The sequence below is a fragment of the Acanthaster planci genome, linkage group LG14 (assembly GCF_054643075.1).
Source record: "Acanthaster planci isolate LZ-2023a linkage group LG14, COTS_SCS, whole genome shotgun sequence".
Taxonomy (NCBI): Eukaryota; Metazoa; Echinodermata; class Asteroidea; order Valvatida; family Acanthasteridae; genus Acanthaster; species Acanthaster planci.
This window is the reverse complement of record NC_141790.1, coordinates 6,112,300-6,132,185: the sequence shown is the minus strand read 5'-3', so window position 1 is coordinate 6,132,185 and position 19,886 is coordinate 6,112,300. Positions and strand designations below refer to the sequence as shown.

At 42.7% G+C, this 19,886-nt stretch overlaps 1 protein-coding gene across 3 annotated transcripts in view; it reads right to left on the bottom strand.

The window, feature by feature from the left end:
- Positions 1–19,886, bottom strand: part of LOC110975732 (UDP-sugar transporter protein SLC35A5-like) — a 71,267-nt gene that overhangs the window by 11,073 nt on the left and 40,308 nt on the right. For 2 of the 3 annotated variants that reach the window (XM_022228476.2, XM_022228478.2), the window contains 2 exons: positions 8,256–8,389; positions 7,628–7,695 (listed from right to left, as the gene is read on the bottom strand). In XM_022228476.2, the coding sequence (XP_022084168.2) occupies positions 7,628–7,695; positions 8,256–8,389 (202 nt within the window). Of the gene's footprint in view, positions 1–7,627; positions 7,696–8,255; positions 8,390–19,886 lie in introns of those variants that run through there. The other variant, XR_015427665.1, reaches the window with a different exon arrangement.

Sequence of the window (19,886 nt, the reverse complement as noted above, 5' to 3'; positions counted from 1 at the left end):
GTTTGATATATTTACTTGTGAACTATATTCTTTTGGTTTTAACAACCTCTGAATGAAAAACACTGTGTGAGGTCAATGAAACAAAAATTATCTCAAAATCCTTTGAATCCCTGATGTAAATTTGCCATTCCTGGATATAACATTTCAGCTTTATTTCCAATTCCATCTTCTACTTTCAACCAAACGTATTTTTCACCAAGAATACAGTTACATAATATTATGAAATGGACTCTTTACTAAGATGAAAAGGCTGGGCTGTCTAAAAGTTCTTATCTGAGGTTTACTTCTTGAAGTGGTACATTTTGCTTAAACTCCCACCAAATCTGCTTGCATCGCTCCTTGATTAACTCAGCAGTGTTACATTTGTGATCGGTGTACCAGTCTTGAAAGTCTGGATATTGCATTTTTGCCTGCTGGAAGCGAGCATGATTGCTGCCGGTATCACTATAATTGACTTGTCTTGACCACTGCCCTAAAGATCCTTTCACGCAAGCCTGATTGCGGCCCAAATGTACCCCTACATTTGCAATCCAATCATTGATTCTTTGTAGTGGCCATGTGACCAATCCAAAGGAAGCTTTGTGCATGGTGTGGCTAAAGCCTGGGTTCTGCCACCTGCCCAATTGCAGATGAAACACTCGAGCGTCGCCAGTCACAGCCCATGTGTAGACACAAAATGGACATGCGTTCCAGGCGCAGTGCTAGGAATGCACTATTTTGCAACGCCAAATCTCAAATTTTTCTAAAAGGGTAAAAAAGGAAAGGTGAAGGAATGATAAGACAAAGAAAATATACAAATATTTTTGTATTAAATTTTTTTACACTCAAACGTTTCGAAATGCAAAATGGTCAGTCCTCAAGCGATTGAAAAGAAATGATCATGTGATCAAACAGAAACACCCCGTGCCCGGCACTGGCCAATCAAACAAGCACTGTACGCATGGCGCCATGGTGTGCAAGAGAAATGTCACAAAATGTACACAGTTTTGGTGGTTTCTGTTATACTTATCAGTGGAATAGAAAATTTTACATACATAATCAAAACATGAAATCTCGGCAAACTGATGATTTTTAGAAGAATTTGTTTTTTAAGGAAACAACCACTTATAACGTCTCCAATAGCCACTGTTAGGGCTAGTAGTGTTTCCATCCTGTTCATTTACATGTACGTGTCAACAAGACTCAGGAACTTTTGTTGGCTTGAAATCCGGATAAGTCAAATTTTTGTCCACTGAAGTTTGGGTTATCAAATGCATAGAATGTATAAACTTTTTGCTACCATAGAATAACACGTATACACCTGTATATACAAGTTATTCTGTCTGTGTTCAGTTCAATGAAGTTGAAAAAAGTTAAGGCTTATTTTTGTTAAAAGGTATGTCCTTCGAGCGAAGGCATGTCCGAAAACTGCTGATCTTCCATGCTTACATACGATGGTCCACCCGGCAGGCAGAACATAAATGCACTCATCTGAAAATAATGTCCAGGTAAAAAAATCCGCAACAAGCCCGATCCATTTGTGGAGTGCCCTTGCTGTATGCTGCGTTACACTTGAAAAATATCACACCTCGATGCAAATGCTGGCACTGCATGCTAAAGGAAGTTAAACGTTCTTTGTTTTCCTGTTTTCTTAACACCCACTACTCCAAAAGAATCAAGATATGGAATATTATAAAGTTTCAATATACCCATCAGTTAATTAATAGTCAAAACAATACAATTCACCTTGAGCCTGCAGCAGCAGGAATGACATTTCGGCCAACTTTTGCCAGTCGGCTGTAATCTGCTAAGTCTTCTTCGGCTCAGCTCTTGCTGTTCTCTGAGGGGCAATAAACTAATGCGCCTCAATGACTTCAAAGGAGAGGTGCTCCTTTACTAACCACCACTCAAGATGGGGGTGGATGGAGTCTGATATGGGGACCTGGAGATTGATTGAGCCCCATTTGGGCTTGCAGAGCACTAAGAGATGAAGTTGTAGTGGGCTCATGTAAAGCCTGCAGAGGGGAATGAGATCCACCATGCTGGCCATCAATCCCAGGAGACGGAGCCAGGCGGGAGCCGGAGCAGACTGTTTGGTAGAGAGGACAGTCGAGAAGGTTGTCGATGCGTTCCGTCATCGGTGAGCTTATGCCTAGTTGAAGGTCAATGGATGCCCCTAGATACGTCCGGGGATTCGACTTCTCGTGGTTGATGATAAAGCCCAGCCAATTTGTAATGTTGCAAGTAAGGCGGGTAGAAACCTCTGCTTCATTGAACGATCTGCTGACAATTAGCCAGTTGTCCAGGTACTGGAACGGCATGACGTCCCGCTTTCAATGGTGAGCGACAACGATCTTTGCCACCCTTGAGAACACCCTCGATGAAGTAGAGAGGCCGAAGGGGAGAGCCTTAAAGAGGTTCCCGTTGTATAGGAAGCTTAGGTATTCGTAGCTTTGTGGGTAGATCGGAATGTGGAGGTAGGCATCTTTCAAGTCTATGGAAGAGGCCCAGCATGGCACCGGTAGAGATCGGGTGACCGTCCAATAGGTCTCCATGGGGAATTTCTTCGGGCAGATAAAGCGGTTCAGAGGTTTGAGATGGATGTAATAGGTCACCAGCAGTTGAGTTCTTTCTTTGGACTGAGGAAGAACGTAGAGATGAAGCCCTTGTTTGCTTGAGATTTCGGAACCGGGCCGATAGCACGTGTCCGAAGGAAGAAAGTATACCTCCAACTCCAGTGCCTGTCTTTTGTTTTTGTCGGTAGGAACTGAAGTCATACAGAGGATAGGTACAGATGGAGGGGTGCTCGTGAATTCGAGCGCGTATCCATAACGAATGGTCACTGACACCCAGCTGTCTGATGTGACTTTCTCCCAAGACCCTGCAAAGAGTTGAAGTCGCCCGTCGACGGGTCTGAGATCGGCAGGCTAAGACAAATCTGAATAGTCAGCGATGCCTACCCCCAGGAGGTTGGAGGTAGCACGGCTCGGTAGTTCTTCCTTTGAAGCTCCTCTGGGGTGGCTTGGTAGGCCGAGAGGAGGATGGACGACCGCAATTCATCTGGTAACTAGGTTGATGAAAGGGGTGAAAGGAACCATAACTGCCCGACGTGGGGATCTGAAGGGTTGAGATTATCAGGATGGGATTTGCGAGGTCACGGAAGGTAAGTTTACGTGTTGTGTTGTGTCATTACGCTTAACCTCAGACTCCTGATGCGACTTGAGAACTTCCCTGCAAAAAGGGCTTTGCCCTAAAGAGGAAGTTCCTGAAGTCTTGGCTTGACTACCTAATAGAGAATGTTCATGGTGTCTAAAGTATTGGATCTGCATGCAGAAGTGGCTAGAACGGAGATCCGAACAAACTGCTCGAAGATAGAGTTGACGTTCTCATCGAGTGCTCAAAGTGCAACAGCTGCCAGGTCCAGAGTAACTCGTGAATCTTCGTCACATGCTCTGGCCAAATACTCAGAGAGGAGTGCCGTAAACACGGTGCAGCGAAGGCCATGTTGTGAGGCTTTGTCAAGTTTAGCAAGAGTAGACTCGACAAAACACTTGTCCTTGTCTTTAAATGGAGACTTTCCTGTATGCTTGTGAGCGTCAGAGGAAAGTTAATCTTTAGCCTCAATTGGAATCTCAGGGACAGAGAGGAAGTTAGTAAAGTCCTCCATAGCAAACTAGAAATAAGTCGAGGCCCTGGGCGGGTATGGATGCCATTGTTTGGCATCGGCGAGAACTTTAAACATCTCGACGCATAAGTGGTCAAGTGGAAGTTTGAGAAAAATTGGCATTGATGCCTCTAACCTAGCAGAGTGGCGCTTGAAGGAAGCATGTAAAGAGGCCTCAGCCGTAGATTGATTGGAAGGCAGACCTAACTAATATCTGCATCATATCCTTCTGAAGAAGACAGAGCCGTGCCTCTGGAGGGTTTTAAGGTTGGCTGCAGAGGAGACATCCTCATGTTCAGAGGACGTATCCCGCTCCATCCAGAGTTGATCCGAGGAAGGAGGAACGTCATCATGTCTTGCTGGGTGGCCAGGGGTGAGAGCAGGATGTGAGCTGTAGTCTGCACCGGAACCTGGAGAAGTCGAAGGGACGAAACCCTCATATGAAGATTGGATCGCCGAAGAATGCAGCTTCAGATGACAATGCGGATCCAGATGCGAATGTGGATCCGGATGCGGATGTGGATCTGGATCATGTTGCGCCGGCAAAGGGTCTGGATCTGGGACTGTCGCCGCCGGAGAAGTGTTGGGCTGTCCTGTGGAGCGTCAGCATCTTTGTAACGGCCGGGTGCCCCAGTTGAAAGGATGTCTGAAGACAATGGCACCAGGCGTGATGCGGCCGGTGTAGCTAGCGTTGGCGGCATGGGGCCACTCCGGCGCATAGACTTGTGACCCATGCTGATGTCGGGTGTTGCCCATGACAGCTTGTTGTCGGCCCCCGTCATCCATTCAGAATGCTTAGCAACTGGGACACAGAAGTGTTGCGCCCAGACCCAGCAAGCGGGGGAAATTTCAACTCCAAGTGTAGCGCCACTCTGCACTATCATTGACTGCGATGCTTCGGTGTTACATTGGGGAACTGAGCATACGGAGATCGCACGCACTGCAGTTCAGGCCCTTGAAGCGTGGCATGGGCTAACCCTGAACTGAACCAAAGATGGTATCACCAGCAGGGATTAGCCGCAGGATCACAAGTTTAGCAAGATGCCACTTGATCCTCCGCAGGCCGACTCCTGTCGGTCTATAGGGGTATGTGGGGTCGCGGAATTTGGAACACTCGCACTTCTTCGCGAACCCCATCAAACCCTGGGTCACCCTACTGACCCTATAAATATACCAAGGAAAGAGGGGGACCGTGGTATTAGATTGCCTGCACTGCCTCGTGGAACCCCCAACAATCCCAGGGTCGCCCTGACCCTATGTATTGCTTGGTAGTAATAGCGTAGAGTCAACGATCCATAAAATGCACACACACAAGAAGAGAAAATATACCACCAAAACAAGAAAATATACACAGCAACTCAGAAATATAGACTGCATGTTTATTACAATACGTTACGGTTTGATCAGAATGTCACAAAGCTGTGTAGTGAAACGGAAAACTTGATAAACTCGAAGATGTCAAAAAGGCACGTCCGTTTAGAATCAGGCTAAGGAAAAGAAAGACGAACATGGTGGCCATTCCACGACGCATCATGGGACTAGAAGGCACACTACATTTGATCAGAAGTTTTAGCATATTGAATCAGACGCAAAGGAATTTGCATATTTAGTGACTGTTTGGGGTACATTGAAAGCAGAAGACTAATTACTTTGAGGTGATAGTAATATCATAGCTGGGAGTGGTTCTTTATGGAATAATACCATCAGTAAGTGGTTGACATGCGTGAACCTTTTATCAAATGCATCCAAAACTGTAAGGAGATTTTAACATTCAAGAAACAAGACTTATGGCAACACCCAGTATGCCCACTGCAGATGTTTTCATTTCATTTTTTTCATTTCATTTATTTGTTTTGCAGGATTAAACACAGAAAGTTTACACAATTTACAAATTTAAGAGATACAAAATATACGCTCAAAAATACATATTTAGTTAAGAATCTACACCAAAAACAAACAAACAACCCAAAAACAAAAAAACAAAACAAAACAAAAAACACAAAAAAATACAGACAAACTTAGAAACAACAGCACAAGCAACAACACCACATCCACACAAACACAAAACACATGTAACACCCCTGCAGGATTGCAAAAAAAGCAAACTTAATTACTATCGAGTTGCTCTCCTGGTGCTATAAAAAGACCAAAAAACAAAACGGACAGCAAACAGAAAAACGGGAAATGAACAAACACAACATATTATATCACCAAGAAAAACAAACCCACCGAACAAACATACAAACAACCCAACAAACAAACAACCCCCCAACAACCCTAAAAAAAAAAAAACACAGGGTAGTAATTAATCCCCGTCTCATATAAGTGAGCACCTACATGTATCCTGACTACAAACAGCACACACATTTACTAGAAGACAACGCAACAACAAAAACAAAAACATCAGCAACCACAACCACAACAAGAACAAGAAAAACAAACTTACGAAAAAAAAAAAAATAAAGCTAACAACAATTACAGGAGCAACAAAAATGCATACATTACAAAGTACACAGTTTACCATGTCTCCCAGAAGCTAATATATTGAAAAATAGACTGAGTTACCGATACCTGTAAAAATGGCAACTCGCAACCAAATTTATCACATACAGAGCTCTTTTTGAAGAACACATGCAATGGGAATTGAGTGCATGGTAAGTAGTTTGGCAACATTTTCAGGCAGGTTTGAGCTCGGCATACTAATGTGCAGATATCTGTGTGTTCTGTATGGAACGCTGCTTCAACATTATTAGCTTGTATTCATGCAATGCTCACACTTCATGCATGATTATTTGTCGTGGTCATGATCAAGACGTATGTTGTACACTGACTGGACAATGCATACTGTTGCACCACATGCAGCAAGAGACACATATTACAGAACGAGAGTTCTTACAAGTTAACATTTCACTCATCACCTAGTCAGTTTGGCAATTAATACATCTAGGGGACCTACATATCAACTTGAGTTTTAAAGAAGTTGGAAAGGTTTAACTCAATTTGTTGAATACACTATGCAGTGAACAATTTGAATGCCCTGTTATAAAAGGTTATCTGGTACCAACAGATATTTGCAGACTTGTACATCGTACCATAATTACCACAATTAGGTCCTCAAAGGCCAAGAGTGATTTCGTGCCATATCACTTAAATTTCAAAACATCTGTAAGCTGTCCCACTAAGATTTGGACGACAAATTTAAAAGAATAATCTTAGGTTTTTTGGACACTGAATATGAGCCCAACAAATTTTAGTGCCTAACTCAAGTTTATTCTGAAAAAGGCCTATATAACGAAATCAATTATGAAAATGATGTCCGCACTGTTCTAATTTTTGTTGATACCAAATCTTGGTTTAATTTTGGTTTTGGTGCCGGTCTTTTTGGTGTTTATAAAGTCCATGATATTTAGGGGAGAAAAAAGGGACGAAGAGAAATAACCAAAAGAAAGAGAAAGCTAATAACAAAAAAGAAACAAAAAGCTCACCAGTGCCTCTGATAAAAGATAAAAGGAAGACAGGCTGCATTTTTCAACAAAAAAATGACTTGAAGTTGGAAACTCGCTGTACGTGTTCAGATAATGGTATCATGTGCATTTTTGAGGAAGATTTCATTCCAACCCAAGTTGCTAACCAGGCAACATCCGGTTAATTTTTAGTAGAATGACCCTTTCACTTTTGGCAGAAACTGTAAAATTGGAATGGAGTCTAACGTGAAGCTAAAGTATAAAGTTCCAAGCTAAGCTAAGTCATGAACATGCATGTGCATGTATGTGCTTGACTCACAGATACCTGCAGAGAGGGATAAATAACAGCCTGCTTACAAAAACAATGTCATCAGTCTTTAAGACATCTCCAGGATTTGTGAGTGAGGTATGAATCTTGCCGGCTGATATATAAAAACTCATCTTAATGCACCAAAAATTCCACTGAATTTTTGTGAAGATGCATCACGATGATGGCAACGATCAATACTAGTATACTTACTTCAATACAAGTCTGAACAGAAGAGCCGTAGATATGATAACAAAGTTGTTCAGCAACACAACTATTGCCTGAAATACATGTAAGAAAATAAAAGCATTATTAGTTCATGTCATTGTTCCATAGCTTAAGAAGATATAGCCGTATGTATACACAAGTGAAGTGCTCTAGAAGATATACATGTATCATACAAAAATTTGCTACATCAATTTAACAGATTTTTTAGTCAAATCTATACTGAAACATCTATTTTACACAAGTTTGATTCAAAATACTTTCCCCAACCCCAAATTAACCTGATGAGCTCTTTATATTAACAGAGAACAGAGAGGTCAACATCAAGCAAGAAGATCTCATTTTATGAATTTTAAGGTCTCCTAAAGATGCCAATGAAACTTTTCTGTACAGGTTTACCTGCACATTTGATGAAATTTATTCATTATACAAAATATCGTTTACTGATAACCACTGATGTGTTCAACATGCATGTCAGAAAGACATACATGTACACAACAAGTGTTAAAAGTCTACTCTATGGCCAGACCATATCAAAGCAAACCAAATTATGCTGTGTACACATGCATGTATAATGTACTGATCAAGTAGACAGTTGCATGGAACATATAATTACCGGTTCAAATGATGCAACCACATAGAAGGCAATAAGGTTGTCTAGAAAGTACAACAGACCAGGAACACTCCACTTGAACAATCTCAAGACATCATAGATGGAGAATGCAAACACTGAACAACTCTTTAGTCTCTCTGTAAAATAAAGACTTAAATGACAGTAATCAAAGGAATTACACCAACATATACTGTGTTTATGCACGTCCAAAAAATTATGGTTAGCTGTGCATGAACACAAACTGTTCCCACAGACTCGCAATTAGTAATTTGTAATTTCAGTTACAAACAGTGTAGCTCATAAGATAATGAAAAATCCTCTTTATTACTTACTACATGTAATGTTGTCTGACCCAATAATTTTGGCCAGTTTGTATTGTGGTGGGTGTTTCCCCAAGCCTAACCTAAGTTTGAGGGGTCAAGTCTGAAACCTGTTGGGATCTCAACTCAGGTTCCACCTTGGTCCAGGGATCACTCAGAGTGACCATGGAGCGACCTAAAGGCTAATGGAGCAGATCCGTTTTGGTGGAAATATGCCACTGGTTAAGATGACTGTAATGCTTTCTGCCAATCAGACAACACACAACAAGGACATCTGACAATTAGATTGATGGTAACCTCAAACAACAATGTGATTTATTCGGACAATCAACAAAGAAATATTGATTAAGTGATTAGGGATGAATTGTATTGAGAAATTTTTATTACAACCTGTATTACTTTGTGTGGTCTTGAGGAGAGGCTATTAGCAATGCACAACTAATATCGTACTGCGTCTCACAATCAGCAACGCACTGACTAATGTCACCTTATCCAACTCCTATGTGCACAATGAAATTAATTCCCCTTGGATTCCCAGTGCTTTTAATATACACTAACCTTCGACGAAGCCGGCATTGCCTAACTCGCTATATCGTCTAAGTCAGCCTTTTGACAAAAGTCCTGATCGTCTGTAATGCATTTCCATTGAAAATTTCATTTTCTAAGTCGGCATTTATAAGTCATCATTTCGTATAAGTCAGCATGTTTTTCTCAGTCCCTTTCCACAAAAACCACCAAAATTCCTTTGTGTAAATTGGCATTGAAAAAATCATGCTCTCATGACTGCATGGACAGCCAGAACATCAAGCTGCGACAAAGCAAATGTAACTTTGCACAGTCAGGTGGTTAACTTGAACTCAAGGTAAATGCAGATAGACTTCATCCTGTGGGGGAAAATCGAAGCCAAATGCAAATGCACCTCCCAACAATGTGTCAAAGCTTCGATCAATCCTTGGCATGGTGCACTTTTATGCCCAATTCCTTCCAGATTTTACAAGAGTGTTGAAGACACTTCATTATCTGCTGCAGAAAAAAAAAGTGAAATGGAAATAGGAGAAAGAACAAAAGTTTGCATATGACCTCTGCAAAGAAAAGTTGACATGCAACACAGTCCTCGTTCACTATGACACAACATGAAAGCTGAAACTGCTTGTGATGCTTCAAGCTATGGTCTGGGTGCTGTGATCTGCCATGTCATGGATGACAGACAAGAAAAGCCCATGGCTTTTGCATCCTGTACCCTATCACCAAGTGAACACCACTATGCATTGATTGAGAAGGAAGCACTCAGCAATTGTGTTTGGAATAAGAAATTCCATCAGTTTCTTCTGGGCAGACCATTCACACTAGTGACTGATCAAAAGCCAGTATTAGCAATACTTGGTCCCAAGTCAGCAGTACCTTCTATGGTGACATCTAGACTGCAACGCTGGGCAATCCTGCTGTCCCAGTACCACTACAAGGTTGAGTACAGAACCTCCAAGAGCAATGTGGTTGCAGATGCATTATTCCAGTTGCCAGTTGACATGAGAACTCTGATGTGGAGAGTGAGAACCCAGTCAACAAACTCCAAGTCATTGATGAAGACTTTTCAGTGACTGTGACAGAAATTGCAGCAGAGACTCAAAAGGACATTTTGCTTAAGAGTGTGTATGAGCAGACATTGAATAGTTGGTGTAAGATTGATGATGCATTGAGCAGAGAATTGAAGCCAGCTTTCCATAATAGATGTCATGAATTATCATGTGAGCAGGGATGCATAGAGGGGGATCATAGAGTGGTACCAGGTAATACCAGAGTCCCTGAATACCAGAGTCTTTCATGATTGAACTTTAAAGTATGAAGTCTATTGCTAAGAGTTATGTGTATTAGCCAGGTATCGACAATGATATTGAGTCACTAGGGAACAAGTACAGCATGTGCCAAAATTCTCCCTCACACAAGTGTGGGTTGGGTCTCCTTGTGATACTTACGCTTTCCAGCCTACATATGCAGAGTGGCACCATACTCCGGAGGTGGATTGGCGATGGAAGTGTAGTTACTAAAAGAACATAGACGGGCGTCGCTCAAGCGAACACTCACCAGAAGAAAGAAACTTCTATGATGAAGTATTAACTGTCCGGCCCGGAAGAGTGCTGGACCGCCCGAGTGCAAGGTCGCTCTGCCATGAGCTGTTTTGCTCTACAGAACATTTTTTTCAGCTAACACTTGGTGAAGGTGGAGGGAGATTTCCAGCAACCTGCCAGATGGATTTCAGCAAGAGGAGCTCCTCTGAAGTATGACTACTATGCAGAGGGGGCCCGGCATGCCACCAGCCCCAATGTGAGATTGGGTCATCTCACCATGTTGTGCTGGCCAGTCTGGGCTAACGAAGATAATGGCCAAGACCGTCTATCGGGCAATAGCATCCTTAAACACCAGATGAAAGCGTTTCGCCAAGGTAATGAAGAGCTGGAAATTAGATTCTTGGTGAGGCTCGGTCCTGGCAAGATACCACTTGAGAGTCCGTACTGGACACCATCTTTTGCCAGAGTTGTTGGGAACAAATATGTTGGGAGGCTGGAAGGTAGGCATCTGGTTTTTTGTCAGAAACCCGATGGTTGGGATAAGGCAAACCCCATGGCTCCCAGCAGATGTGACCATTGGCAATCGATAGGACATATAGCTCGCTACCTTGTCTCGAAGTAAGAACCGCAAGGATGAACGTCAGTTTGATGCTGAGATGGAGGTCAGATGCATCAGACGGCAGTTCGAATGGGGGACCAGCAAGAATGCGTAGGACACTTCCGAAGTCCCAGGATAAGATAAGGCGTTTGACGAGGGGACACTTGTCAAACATTCCTCAAAGGAGATGGTGAATGGCAGCGCTGTCAGAGACAGTCGATTCATCGCTGAAGCCCAAGTGAACAAGGCTCTCATTCTACCTTAGACAGGAGATGCAGGATATTGAAGGAAAGGCATACATCAGAAGGCCCAACCCATTCGAACTGTGGGGCCTGTCGCCTATCGTTCATGCCTGTGGTAGAGCGAACCTGGAGCAGAACTTCGGGAGATGGGTTATGTCAGTAGAAGCAATGAGGTTGAAGTGGGGACGCTCAATCTCCACTGGCTGACGTGCGGGTGAAGAATCCACCCTGTTAGTCAGACGGCACCCCGAGACAGTGTGTCTCCTATGCTGTTGCTGGTTCCCATTATGTGGACAGCTTGGAGGTTGATCCCTTGATTGTTCTTCTAAATGAAGAGTTGCCAAGCAAGGGCGCAGTGTTGAGGAGTGCCGCCATGGCGGTTGATGTATGTCACTGCCGTGGCGTTGTCACTCTGGACTCGAACGAAATGACCTACTTGGTCTTGTCAGAAGTGGTGAAGAGCATTGAACACCGCTTGGAGCTCTAACCTGCTGATGTGCTTGTCTCGAGAGGCCGTGTCCCAGACCCCGGAGGCATGTAGTGGAGGAGAGAGGCCCCATCTGGATAGCAACACATCCGTTGTCACGGTCACTGTAATCTTAGTCACTGTGGACGAGCCTTGGGTGCTCGTCCACCACGGGAGGTGGTTGCGTAGGAAAGTCTGTCCACATGTAAAGAGAAGCTGAAGTATTCATTATAAGAAAAGAATAGTGAGCCCTGTTACATTGTACTATGTTCGATGTGGCCATTTGTATCCTAAAGGCGTAAGGTCAAAATACAGACGGTTTAGAAACAATTCAACGGTTGGTGTTCATCCCCCTTCATTCCGTTCGTTTTTTGGTGTGGGACAGTTCAACAGTTTGAAAAGAACCATCTGCCCTGGACTATCTAGCTTCACGAGCAACCCTGACAACAATGGAGTTAGTGGCTTACACAGCCATATTTGTCAACAATAGACCCTATTCAAGGAGAACTTCAGTGGCCCCGGTCAGCCTTCCTGGGCTGGCCGTAGGGAATAGAGGTTACCAAATTGTGATGGAGATGCAAAATCAACTGCATTCTAGGCTACAGACATTTTTCTAGCTTCAGAAACGTTTTGAGTGGGTATTTCTTGACAAAAAGACGTCACCACAAAATCATTGTTCCTCTTTAAGGTTTTTTAGACTGGAAAATAAATATGTTTATATGGGAGTGACAGGAAATGCCAAACACGGTTGCCTCATTTTACAGCCTGATCTATCGATCTCTGAAAGGAAATATCCACATAGACACAATACGAATTTATTTTGAACTTCAGTCACGTGTACCACAATTCTTTGAAGATAATAAAAAAGTCAAACTCCGCATCAAATAGTGCCGCAAGTATGTTTCAAGGTTCGGTTCGGTTCGGTTCGGTTCAGACACGGCTCGGAAATTTTTGGCCGAACTTCGGATTGGTTGGGGTTCAGACATGTACACACATGTACATGTACAAAGCACACTGAGACATCGAAAGGCACGCTACGAACGTGCCGCATTGGCCTATACAGTAGCACGACGCTATAACGAACAAGATGGGGTCCACGCTAAATGTTCGGTACAGCGGTTGTTCAGTATAGCAAATTTAACTGCAGAACGTTTCGTTGCCATGTTGAATGGCGCCCTCTCTTGTCTAACCGAAGTGCACCCTCTTGTGATACCTTAGTTCCCGTAGTTTTCGTGATGTTTTGCCGTTGCAGTCAAGTTTGAGGTCTTCAGAAATGTATATGTTAATTCTTTTTGTTTTTTATTTAAACTTGAGTCAAAAAATTAATATCAAGTTTATCGTAAAAGTTGTGAAACTGCCACTAAGGATCGATCTCTGATGCATGCTGTGGCGAATCTTGGTTTATTTGTGTCTCAGCGGCACCCTCTTTAGACTAATGTTAGTGCAATGCCACCGTGCGCGTATGTGTGGTTTTCTTTCACACCCGATCATGTAAAGTCACAAAACCAGTGTCTATTCAGTACCGTTGACAACTAGCGGCTTTCTCTTTTAATCCTTGGGGAAATAATGGCCACTTGTCACTTTCCAACATACAAAAACACCGACTGGTTTATCATGTTGATGTTCGGAAATTACAAACGGCAACTGAATAGTGTTCGGTAGGTTCTGTGCACAAATTATTGGGAGCCAAGGACGATGTTCGGTACAGCTGAATGTTCGGTATACTGGCGTTTGGCATAGCGGCGTTCCACTGTATAGTATTTCTGTGTATAAAATTATGAATCTGCTATCTCTCCCCATCCACGAGCAACTTTGATTTGAATATATATTTTTAAACTGTTTCCTCAGAGTTTGTTTACGAGTACATTCCATATAAAGTTACTGCTGAAATTGTGACAGTTTCTGACCGTGTTTTGCCAACCAGAAGCGGTTGTGTTCGGACCACGCTTGACTCAACAAAACGATCGTAAGATATGTGCAAATAGAAAAAACAGCATGCTCAATTGGGACATTCGTCCTTAGGTACAAAATACAATATTAAAATCAAATTTCAAGTGAATTTTGTTTTGGTTATTTTTGCAAAATAGATTCAACTACGAAAATGGCTTTCGTTGCATATCTGAGGAGAAACCTTTCCAAGGACGGCGTGCATGTGACCAAAGGGGTGATTTTCCATCAGCCACTTTTGGAGGGATAAGAGCATTTTATAATTTAAAATCTGGCAAAATTCCATTAAAATGCACTCCCACTACGATCAAACCCTTCATGGTCAAATGTAAAGCTAGTTAGGCCACCGCACGAACTAAATCTCTTTGGGTGCTCTGCTGAAGCAAAATTTTCATCCAGGGATGCCTTGGATCGAGCACGAGTCCGATTGTGATCAGAATCCAATCAAAATTTGTTTTGCACAGCCATTTATGAGGCCATTGGCCTAATACGGCACACCATTACTCTAATATGGAACGTAAGGGAAGTGACTATCGGAGATCGGCAAATATAATAATAGATCTGAATATACATGAGCATGATTGGATGTAGTGAGAATTTAGAAATGTTATACAGGGAAAATGCCGTACGTTGCGTGTTCTTGGTTGATTTCTGAGTGATTCTCACCACATGCTTTTTACAACCATCTCATGATGCGGGCCATTGTAAGTTTTAGTATGTTCACACAGGTGTGGAGCACGCTGTACAACTCGTTATCCATTTTTCGTTATGTTTGTTTTTTATTAAGTTTTCTTGTATTTTTGTATGTTTTCCCGCGTGCCATAAATGAAATGCCATATTAAAGCCGTACATCCAAACCGAACAGATTTGCTCAATTCGAAAGTGCCTTGTTTGATGATTTTTGTCTCGGTTCCGTGGTTCGCCCGCAGCACTAGATAAAATTGTGTTTGTTTTCATTTACTGTGCATTTAAGTTTAATAAGTAAAGTCAGACAACAGAGATTAGTATAAAACCCGACATGTTTGTTTTCCAACATGAATTTTGTGCTGCCACAAAGTATAAAAGGAGTTGTCTTGTTGTATTAAAACATAGAGTACAAGTCAGACCATATTGAGCCTTTGATTTCTTCTTCCTCAATCAAGCACGTGAACTGAATAGGCTCTCACCCTTCTTATTAAAAGAAAATATTTTTCTTTTTGGGGTCGTTTGACTTCCTGTGGTCATTCTGACAAAGTCATACTGAGAGATTGTTTCAAGCCATCTAGCCCATTGACCTTTCAGTTTCTTAAAATTAAGTAACCACCACAATGCGGCATGGTCAGTCCTGACAGTCACTGTTCAACCATACCAATATACTGCTTGAACTACGTCAAGTAGAATATGACGGCCAACAACTCTTTACGAGTTACAGAATACTTTTTCTCTGGCTTGCTGAGCTTTTGGCTCGCATATAAAGCCAAGACTCTTTCCTCACCATCTTGGACTTGGGACAGCAATGCATCAATACCGTCACCACTGACATCAGTGTCCAAGATAGAGTCACCCTCAGGCATAGGGTATGGCAGAATTGGGGCTGCTAGTAGCCTGCCCTTCGTTTTCTCGAATACAACCGAATAAGGCTGTCCACACAAACCCCCTTGACTTCTCAGTCAAAGCATACAGTGGACTTGCAATTTCTGCGAACCCCCAAATGAATTTTCAGTAGTACGATGCAAGGCCCAAGAAGCTTGTCACATCTCACACGCATTTTGGGACAGGCCAACTTGCCACAGCTTTCACCTTCAGCGGATCTGTGGCTATGCCCTTTGATGACACAACATGCCCCAGATAAGTTACAGATTTCTGGAACAAGTGGCACTTGGTGGCCTTCAGATTCAACCCAGCTTTCCTCAACTGGTCCAGTGCCATCCAAAGACGCGCAATGGTCTACATCACCGTCTGACCAAAGAAAATAATTACATCCGAATAGATCAACAAAATCTCCCATTGCAAGCCGGCCATGACCTTTTCCAAGAGCCTCTCAAATGTTAATGAGGCATTACATAGCCTGAAGGGCGTGCACTTCCACCTGTACAACCAGAGATGCCAACTTTTGAAAATGAAAAGGTGTATCTTATCTCACTTCCAGTTCCTGTTTCCTGACCAACCGTTATTTTTCGGTACGACCCTGAAAATTTTCATCTGCAAATTAGAACAAGTAAAAAAAATCAGGTTGTCTTTTCTTTCAAAACAAACACCTATCAACCACTTCTTCTCATGTCAAAACACTTGTATTTACCTGACTAACATAGTGCAAGTATGAGTTGTAATTAATTGTTGATTTTTTTATTTTAATCACTTTTGTGGCAACTTTTGGCAACTTTCGTCCCATTTAATCAATACAAACAAATTTCACAAAATCCTTACCTACCGATCCTATTTAATCAGAAGTAAAGCTATTTCTCTTGGCCCAACTAATGTTCTTCTCGGTGAGCAATATCATGTCACAAGTTTCATGCATTGCAAAACACGTACAAGCTTCTCCACGACAAGACTTTGTATACTGCAACAAAGGTCCATTTTTGTGGTGTATTCATCCCTGAACTTCTGCTCATTTGTTGTCACTGTGCAAAACAAGTCTGGTTGCTCACAAAATATCCAAGAATCAAACCCCTGATAGTCCTCCACTCCAGTAAACTTCAGTACAATCACACTGTTCGACACACGTGTGTACGTTGGTACATGTACAATGCATGGATATATGCAATCACATTGCATTTAGGTGCAATCGTGCCTATTAGTCCCTGTTCATCATGGCATATATTGGGGCAAACGGCTGATTCAACCACGCTGGTTTCTACTGCTCCTCATGCAGCTTGTATGCACAAACTACAGGATGCCTTTGACACATTTCTGACATGTGCATTACGAGGCCAGCTCCGTGCTAGTTTGCATAGAGTTTATACACAATTGTACACTTTATACCTTTGAGTTGGAAATCGTAAAAATCTCAGTCTGGATTGTACAGTTGTAAACAGACTAAACAAATCATACAACTTAAAATGCCAACTTTTGGCTTGCGTCCTCATTCAGAGTGACTTGCTTGTACCCGATGCTAAGTCAAGCATACAAACCCCCCTTTGCCCCGTTCATTGCATCAATACTTTCACTGATACCCGGATATTGTCCTTGATGGTGACTGCTTTGAGCTTTCTGTAGTCAATACAGAAGCACTTGGTAACCACGTCAACATTTACTGCCCATGGACTGTCACAGGGTTCAATTACTCCCCTCTGATCAAGCTCACTGACTTGCCTCTGAATTTCCTTCTGATTACAATAGGGTTGATGCCTGGGCTGCTCTTTCATTGGCCTGGCATCTCCCATATTGATGTGATGCTTCACCACATTGGTCTGACCAATGTCATGATCACCCCTGGAAAATACATCCTGAAAGTCGACCAAACACTTCCAGATCTCCCTATGATGCTCAGCCTCAACATTTGCTGTACACATGTCTTACAAGTGTTGCAAATAAAAGGGAAGATCGTGAAATTGCATTCACTGCCAAGTCCAAATCCTCTAGAATCAAACCAGCCTCAACCCGGGAGACAACACCCACCGTCATCCCCTCACTCGCCACTCTATTTTCTCTCCCAAAGTTAAACACCCTCAACAAAATAACTTTGTACTCAGCCTCAACCAGGTATCAGGTCAACACCAACCCCTTCTGTGCCAAGTCACCTCCACCTTCAATCGGTTCCACTTACATGTATGCCAGCCCAAGCAAGTCGGACCCTTCCGGGCAATTCTACCCGGGACCACAGCCTCATGACCCGGTGGAACAAATGTAGTCTTTGAAACTCCAACTCGTCCAACAAAAGGCTCACCTGCACCATTAGTGCACTTGATTACCTGGTACATGTACATGTAGCACACCATGCAGCCTCTATTCCTGGAAGTCTAAACTTCCATCAGTGGACACCAGGAAATCCATGACAAGGATATCAGCGAATTTCATTTCACTACCTTCACTTGGTGCATGGTCTGTCCCACTTGCACCTCAAACCAAGCTATGCCCAGCACAGCTAATAGACTACCTTCAACTTGTTTTACCTTGACCCCTGTCTCCAGAATTGGTCACTTCTCCTTTGAGATTTGGTGGTACACCATACTACTTATCAAAGTGTTGGTGAACCCAGTGTCAATTAGGAATAGATTCTTTGCCACCAGAACAATTCTATCCACAAACAACCCATACCGACGGCCCAAACTAAGATCAGGCAGAGTTTTAACTCAATGTCCATCTTCTTGTCTTGACCTCTTTCCACCACCACTCTTACTGTCTCTGTATAATCTTTTGGACCCTTTTGACCTCTCAGCCTGCCCACAAGCCCTACAGGGGGCTGATCGCTGTTTGCCAGCTTCCGGGCTTTTGCACATTCCTGGGCGAAATGCCAGAGTTGTAGACTCAAGTCACTTGACTTGAACTCGAGTACGATTCAAGTCACTATTTTTGTAACTCGTGAGTTGACTTGTAACTATCAGTTTTTGACTTGCAACTTGACTTGGACTTGCAAAAAATGACTTGTGACTTCACTCGGACTTGCACATTGTGATTTGTTACCGATGGAAGTCATAAAACTGTTCAATCAAACCATTAACAGTTTTAAACTAGGCCTATCAACTTAGGCCTTGTGTTTGTAAAATAATGTCTCATCTGCCCAAGGCTACGTCTGAATCACCTGTCTGTTGTAGTCTTGCACATCGTTTTCTTCGGCAATGCTTAGGTTTTTATTGTTTTCCCCGAGACTTTCCAGGGGAGCCAATCAACAGCTTTATTTGAGCCTCAAACTGAATTATTTATATCCGTTCAGACATCACTCTGCCTAAAATTGCAACAAAAAAAGTATCCTGATTTTGGAGGCTGAATATCTCCACGTAAAATGCCGCGTTTAGGTCGTTTTACAGACACACTAACAGATTATTAACGATTGCCAATATTCAGATATCTGTAGAGTATTCATCTTGTAAATTCCTCCCCCACATTCAGTGTGGGTCAGGTCTTCTAGAGAATACCTACCCAAACAGTCACTACATATGCAAATTTCCCATGTGCCTATTATTATTGCTGAAAAGATTGATTACCTGTGGATCCCCCTGATAATGCACCACGGTCTCGCAACCTTGATCATCCTTTTTGAAAGCGACTCAAAAGGTCGGAGTTACATGTAGAGTGAAGGGGAATGGGTGGGAGAGGACTGTTTGGATAGGTATTCTCTAGTACTTTAGTAGATCCAACCCACACTAAATGTGGGGGAGGAGTCTACGGCGCTCTACGTACCCAAACAGTCATTACATACATGTAGGTATAGGTATTCTCTAGTACTTTAGTAGATCCAACCCACACTAAATGTGAGGGAGGAGTCTACGGCGCTCTACGTACCCAAACAGTCATTACATACATGTAGGTATAGGTATTCTCTAGTACTTTAGTAGATCCAACCCACACTAAATGTGGGGGAGGAGTCTACGGCGCTCTACGTACCCAAACAGTCATTACATACATGTAGGTATAGGTATTCTCTAGTACTTTAGTAGATCCAACCCACACTAAATGTGGGGGAGGAGTCTACGGCGCTCTACGTACCCAAACAGTCATTACATACATGTAGGTATAGGTATTCTCTAGTACTTTAGTAGATCCAACCCACACTAAATGTGAGGGAGGAGTCTACGGCGCTCTACGTACCCAAGCAGTCATTACATATGTAGAGTAGCACTGGTCTAGGTGGGGGGGGGGTTGGCAGTAACACATGTAATGCTGAGAATACACAATCACATATAAACAAGGCAGAGTGTATAGATTTAAAAATTAGTAAATGAACTCCATGATGACTGGTCATCCATCCTACAGGTCCCTTTGACCTCTGCGCTGAGGACAGTAGGATTGTCCTGCCATTTGCAGTGTCACTCTGCAGGACATCCCTCAAGTTGCAGGAGGTAGAAGGAGACTT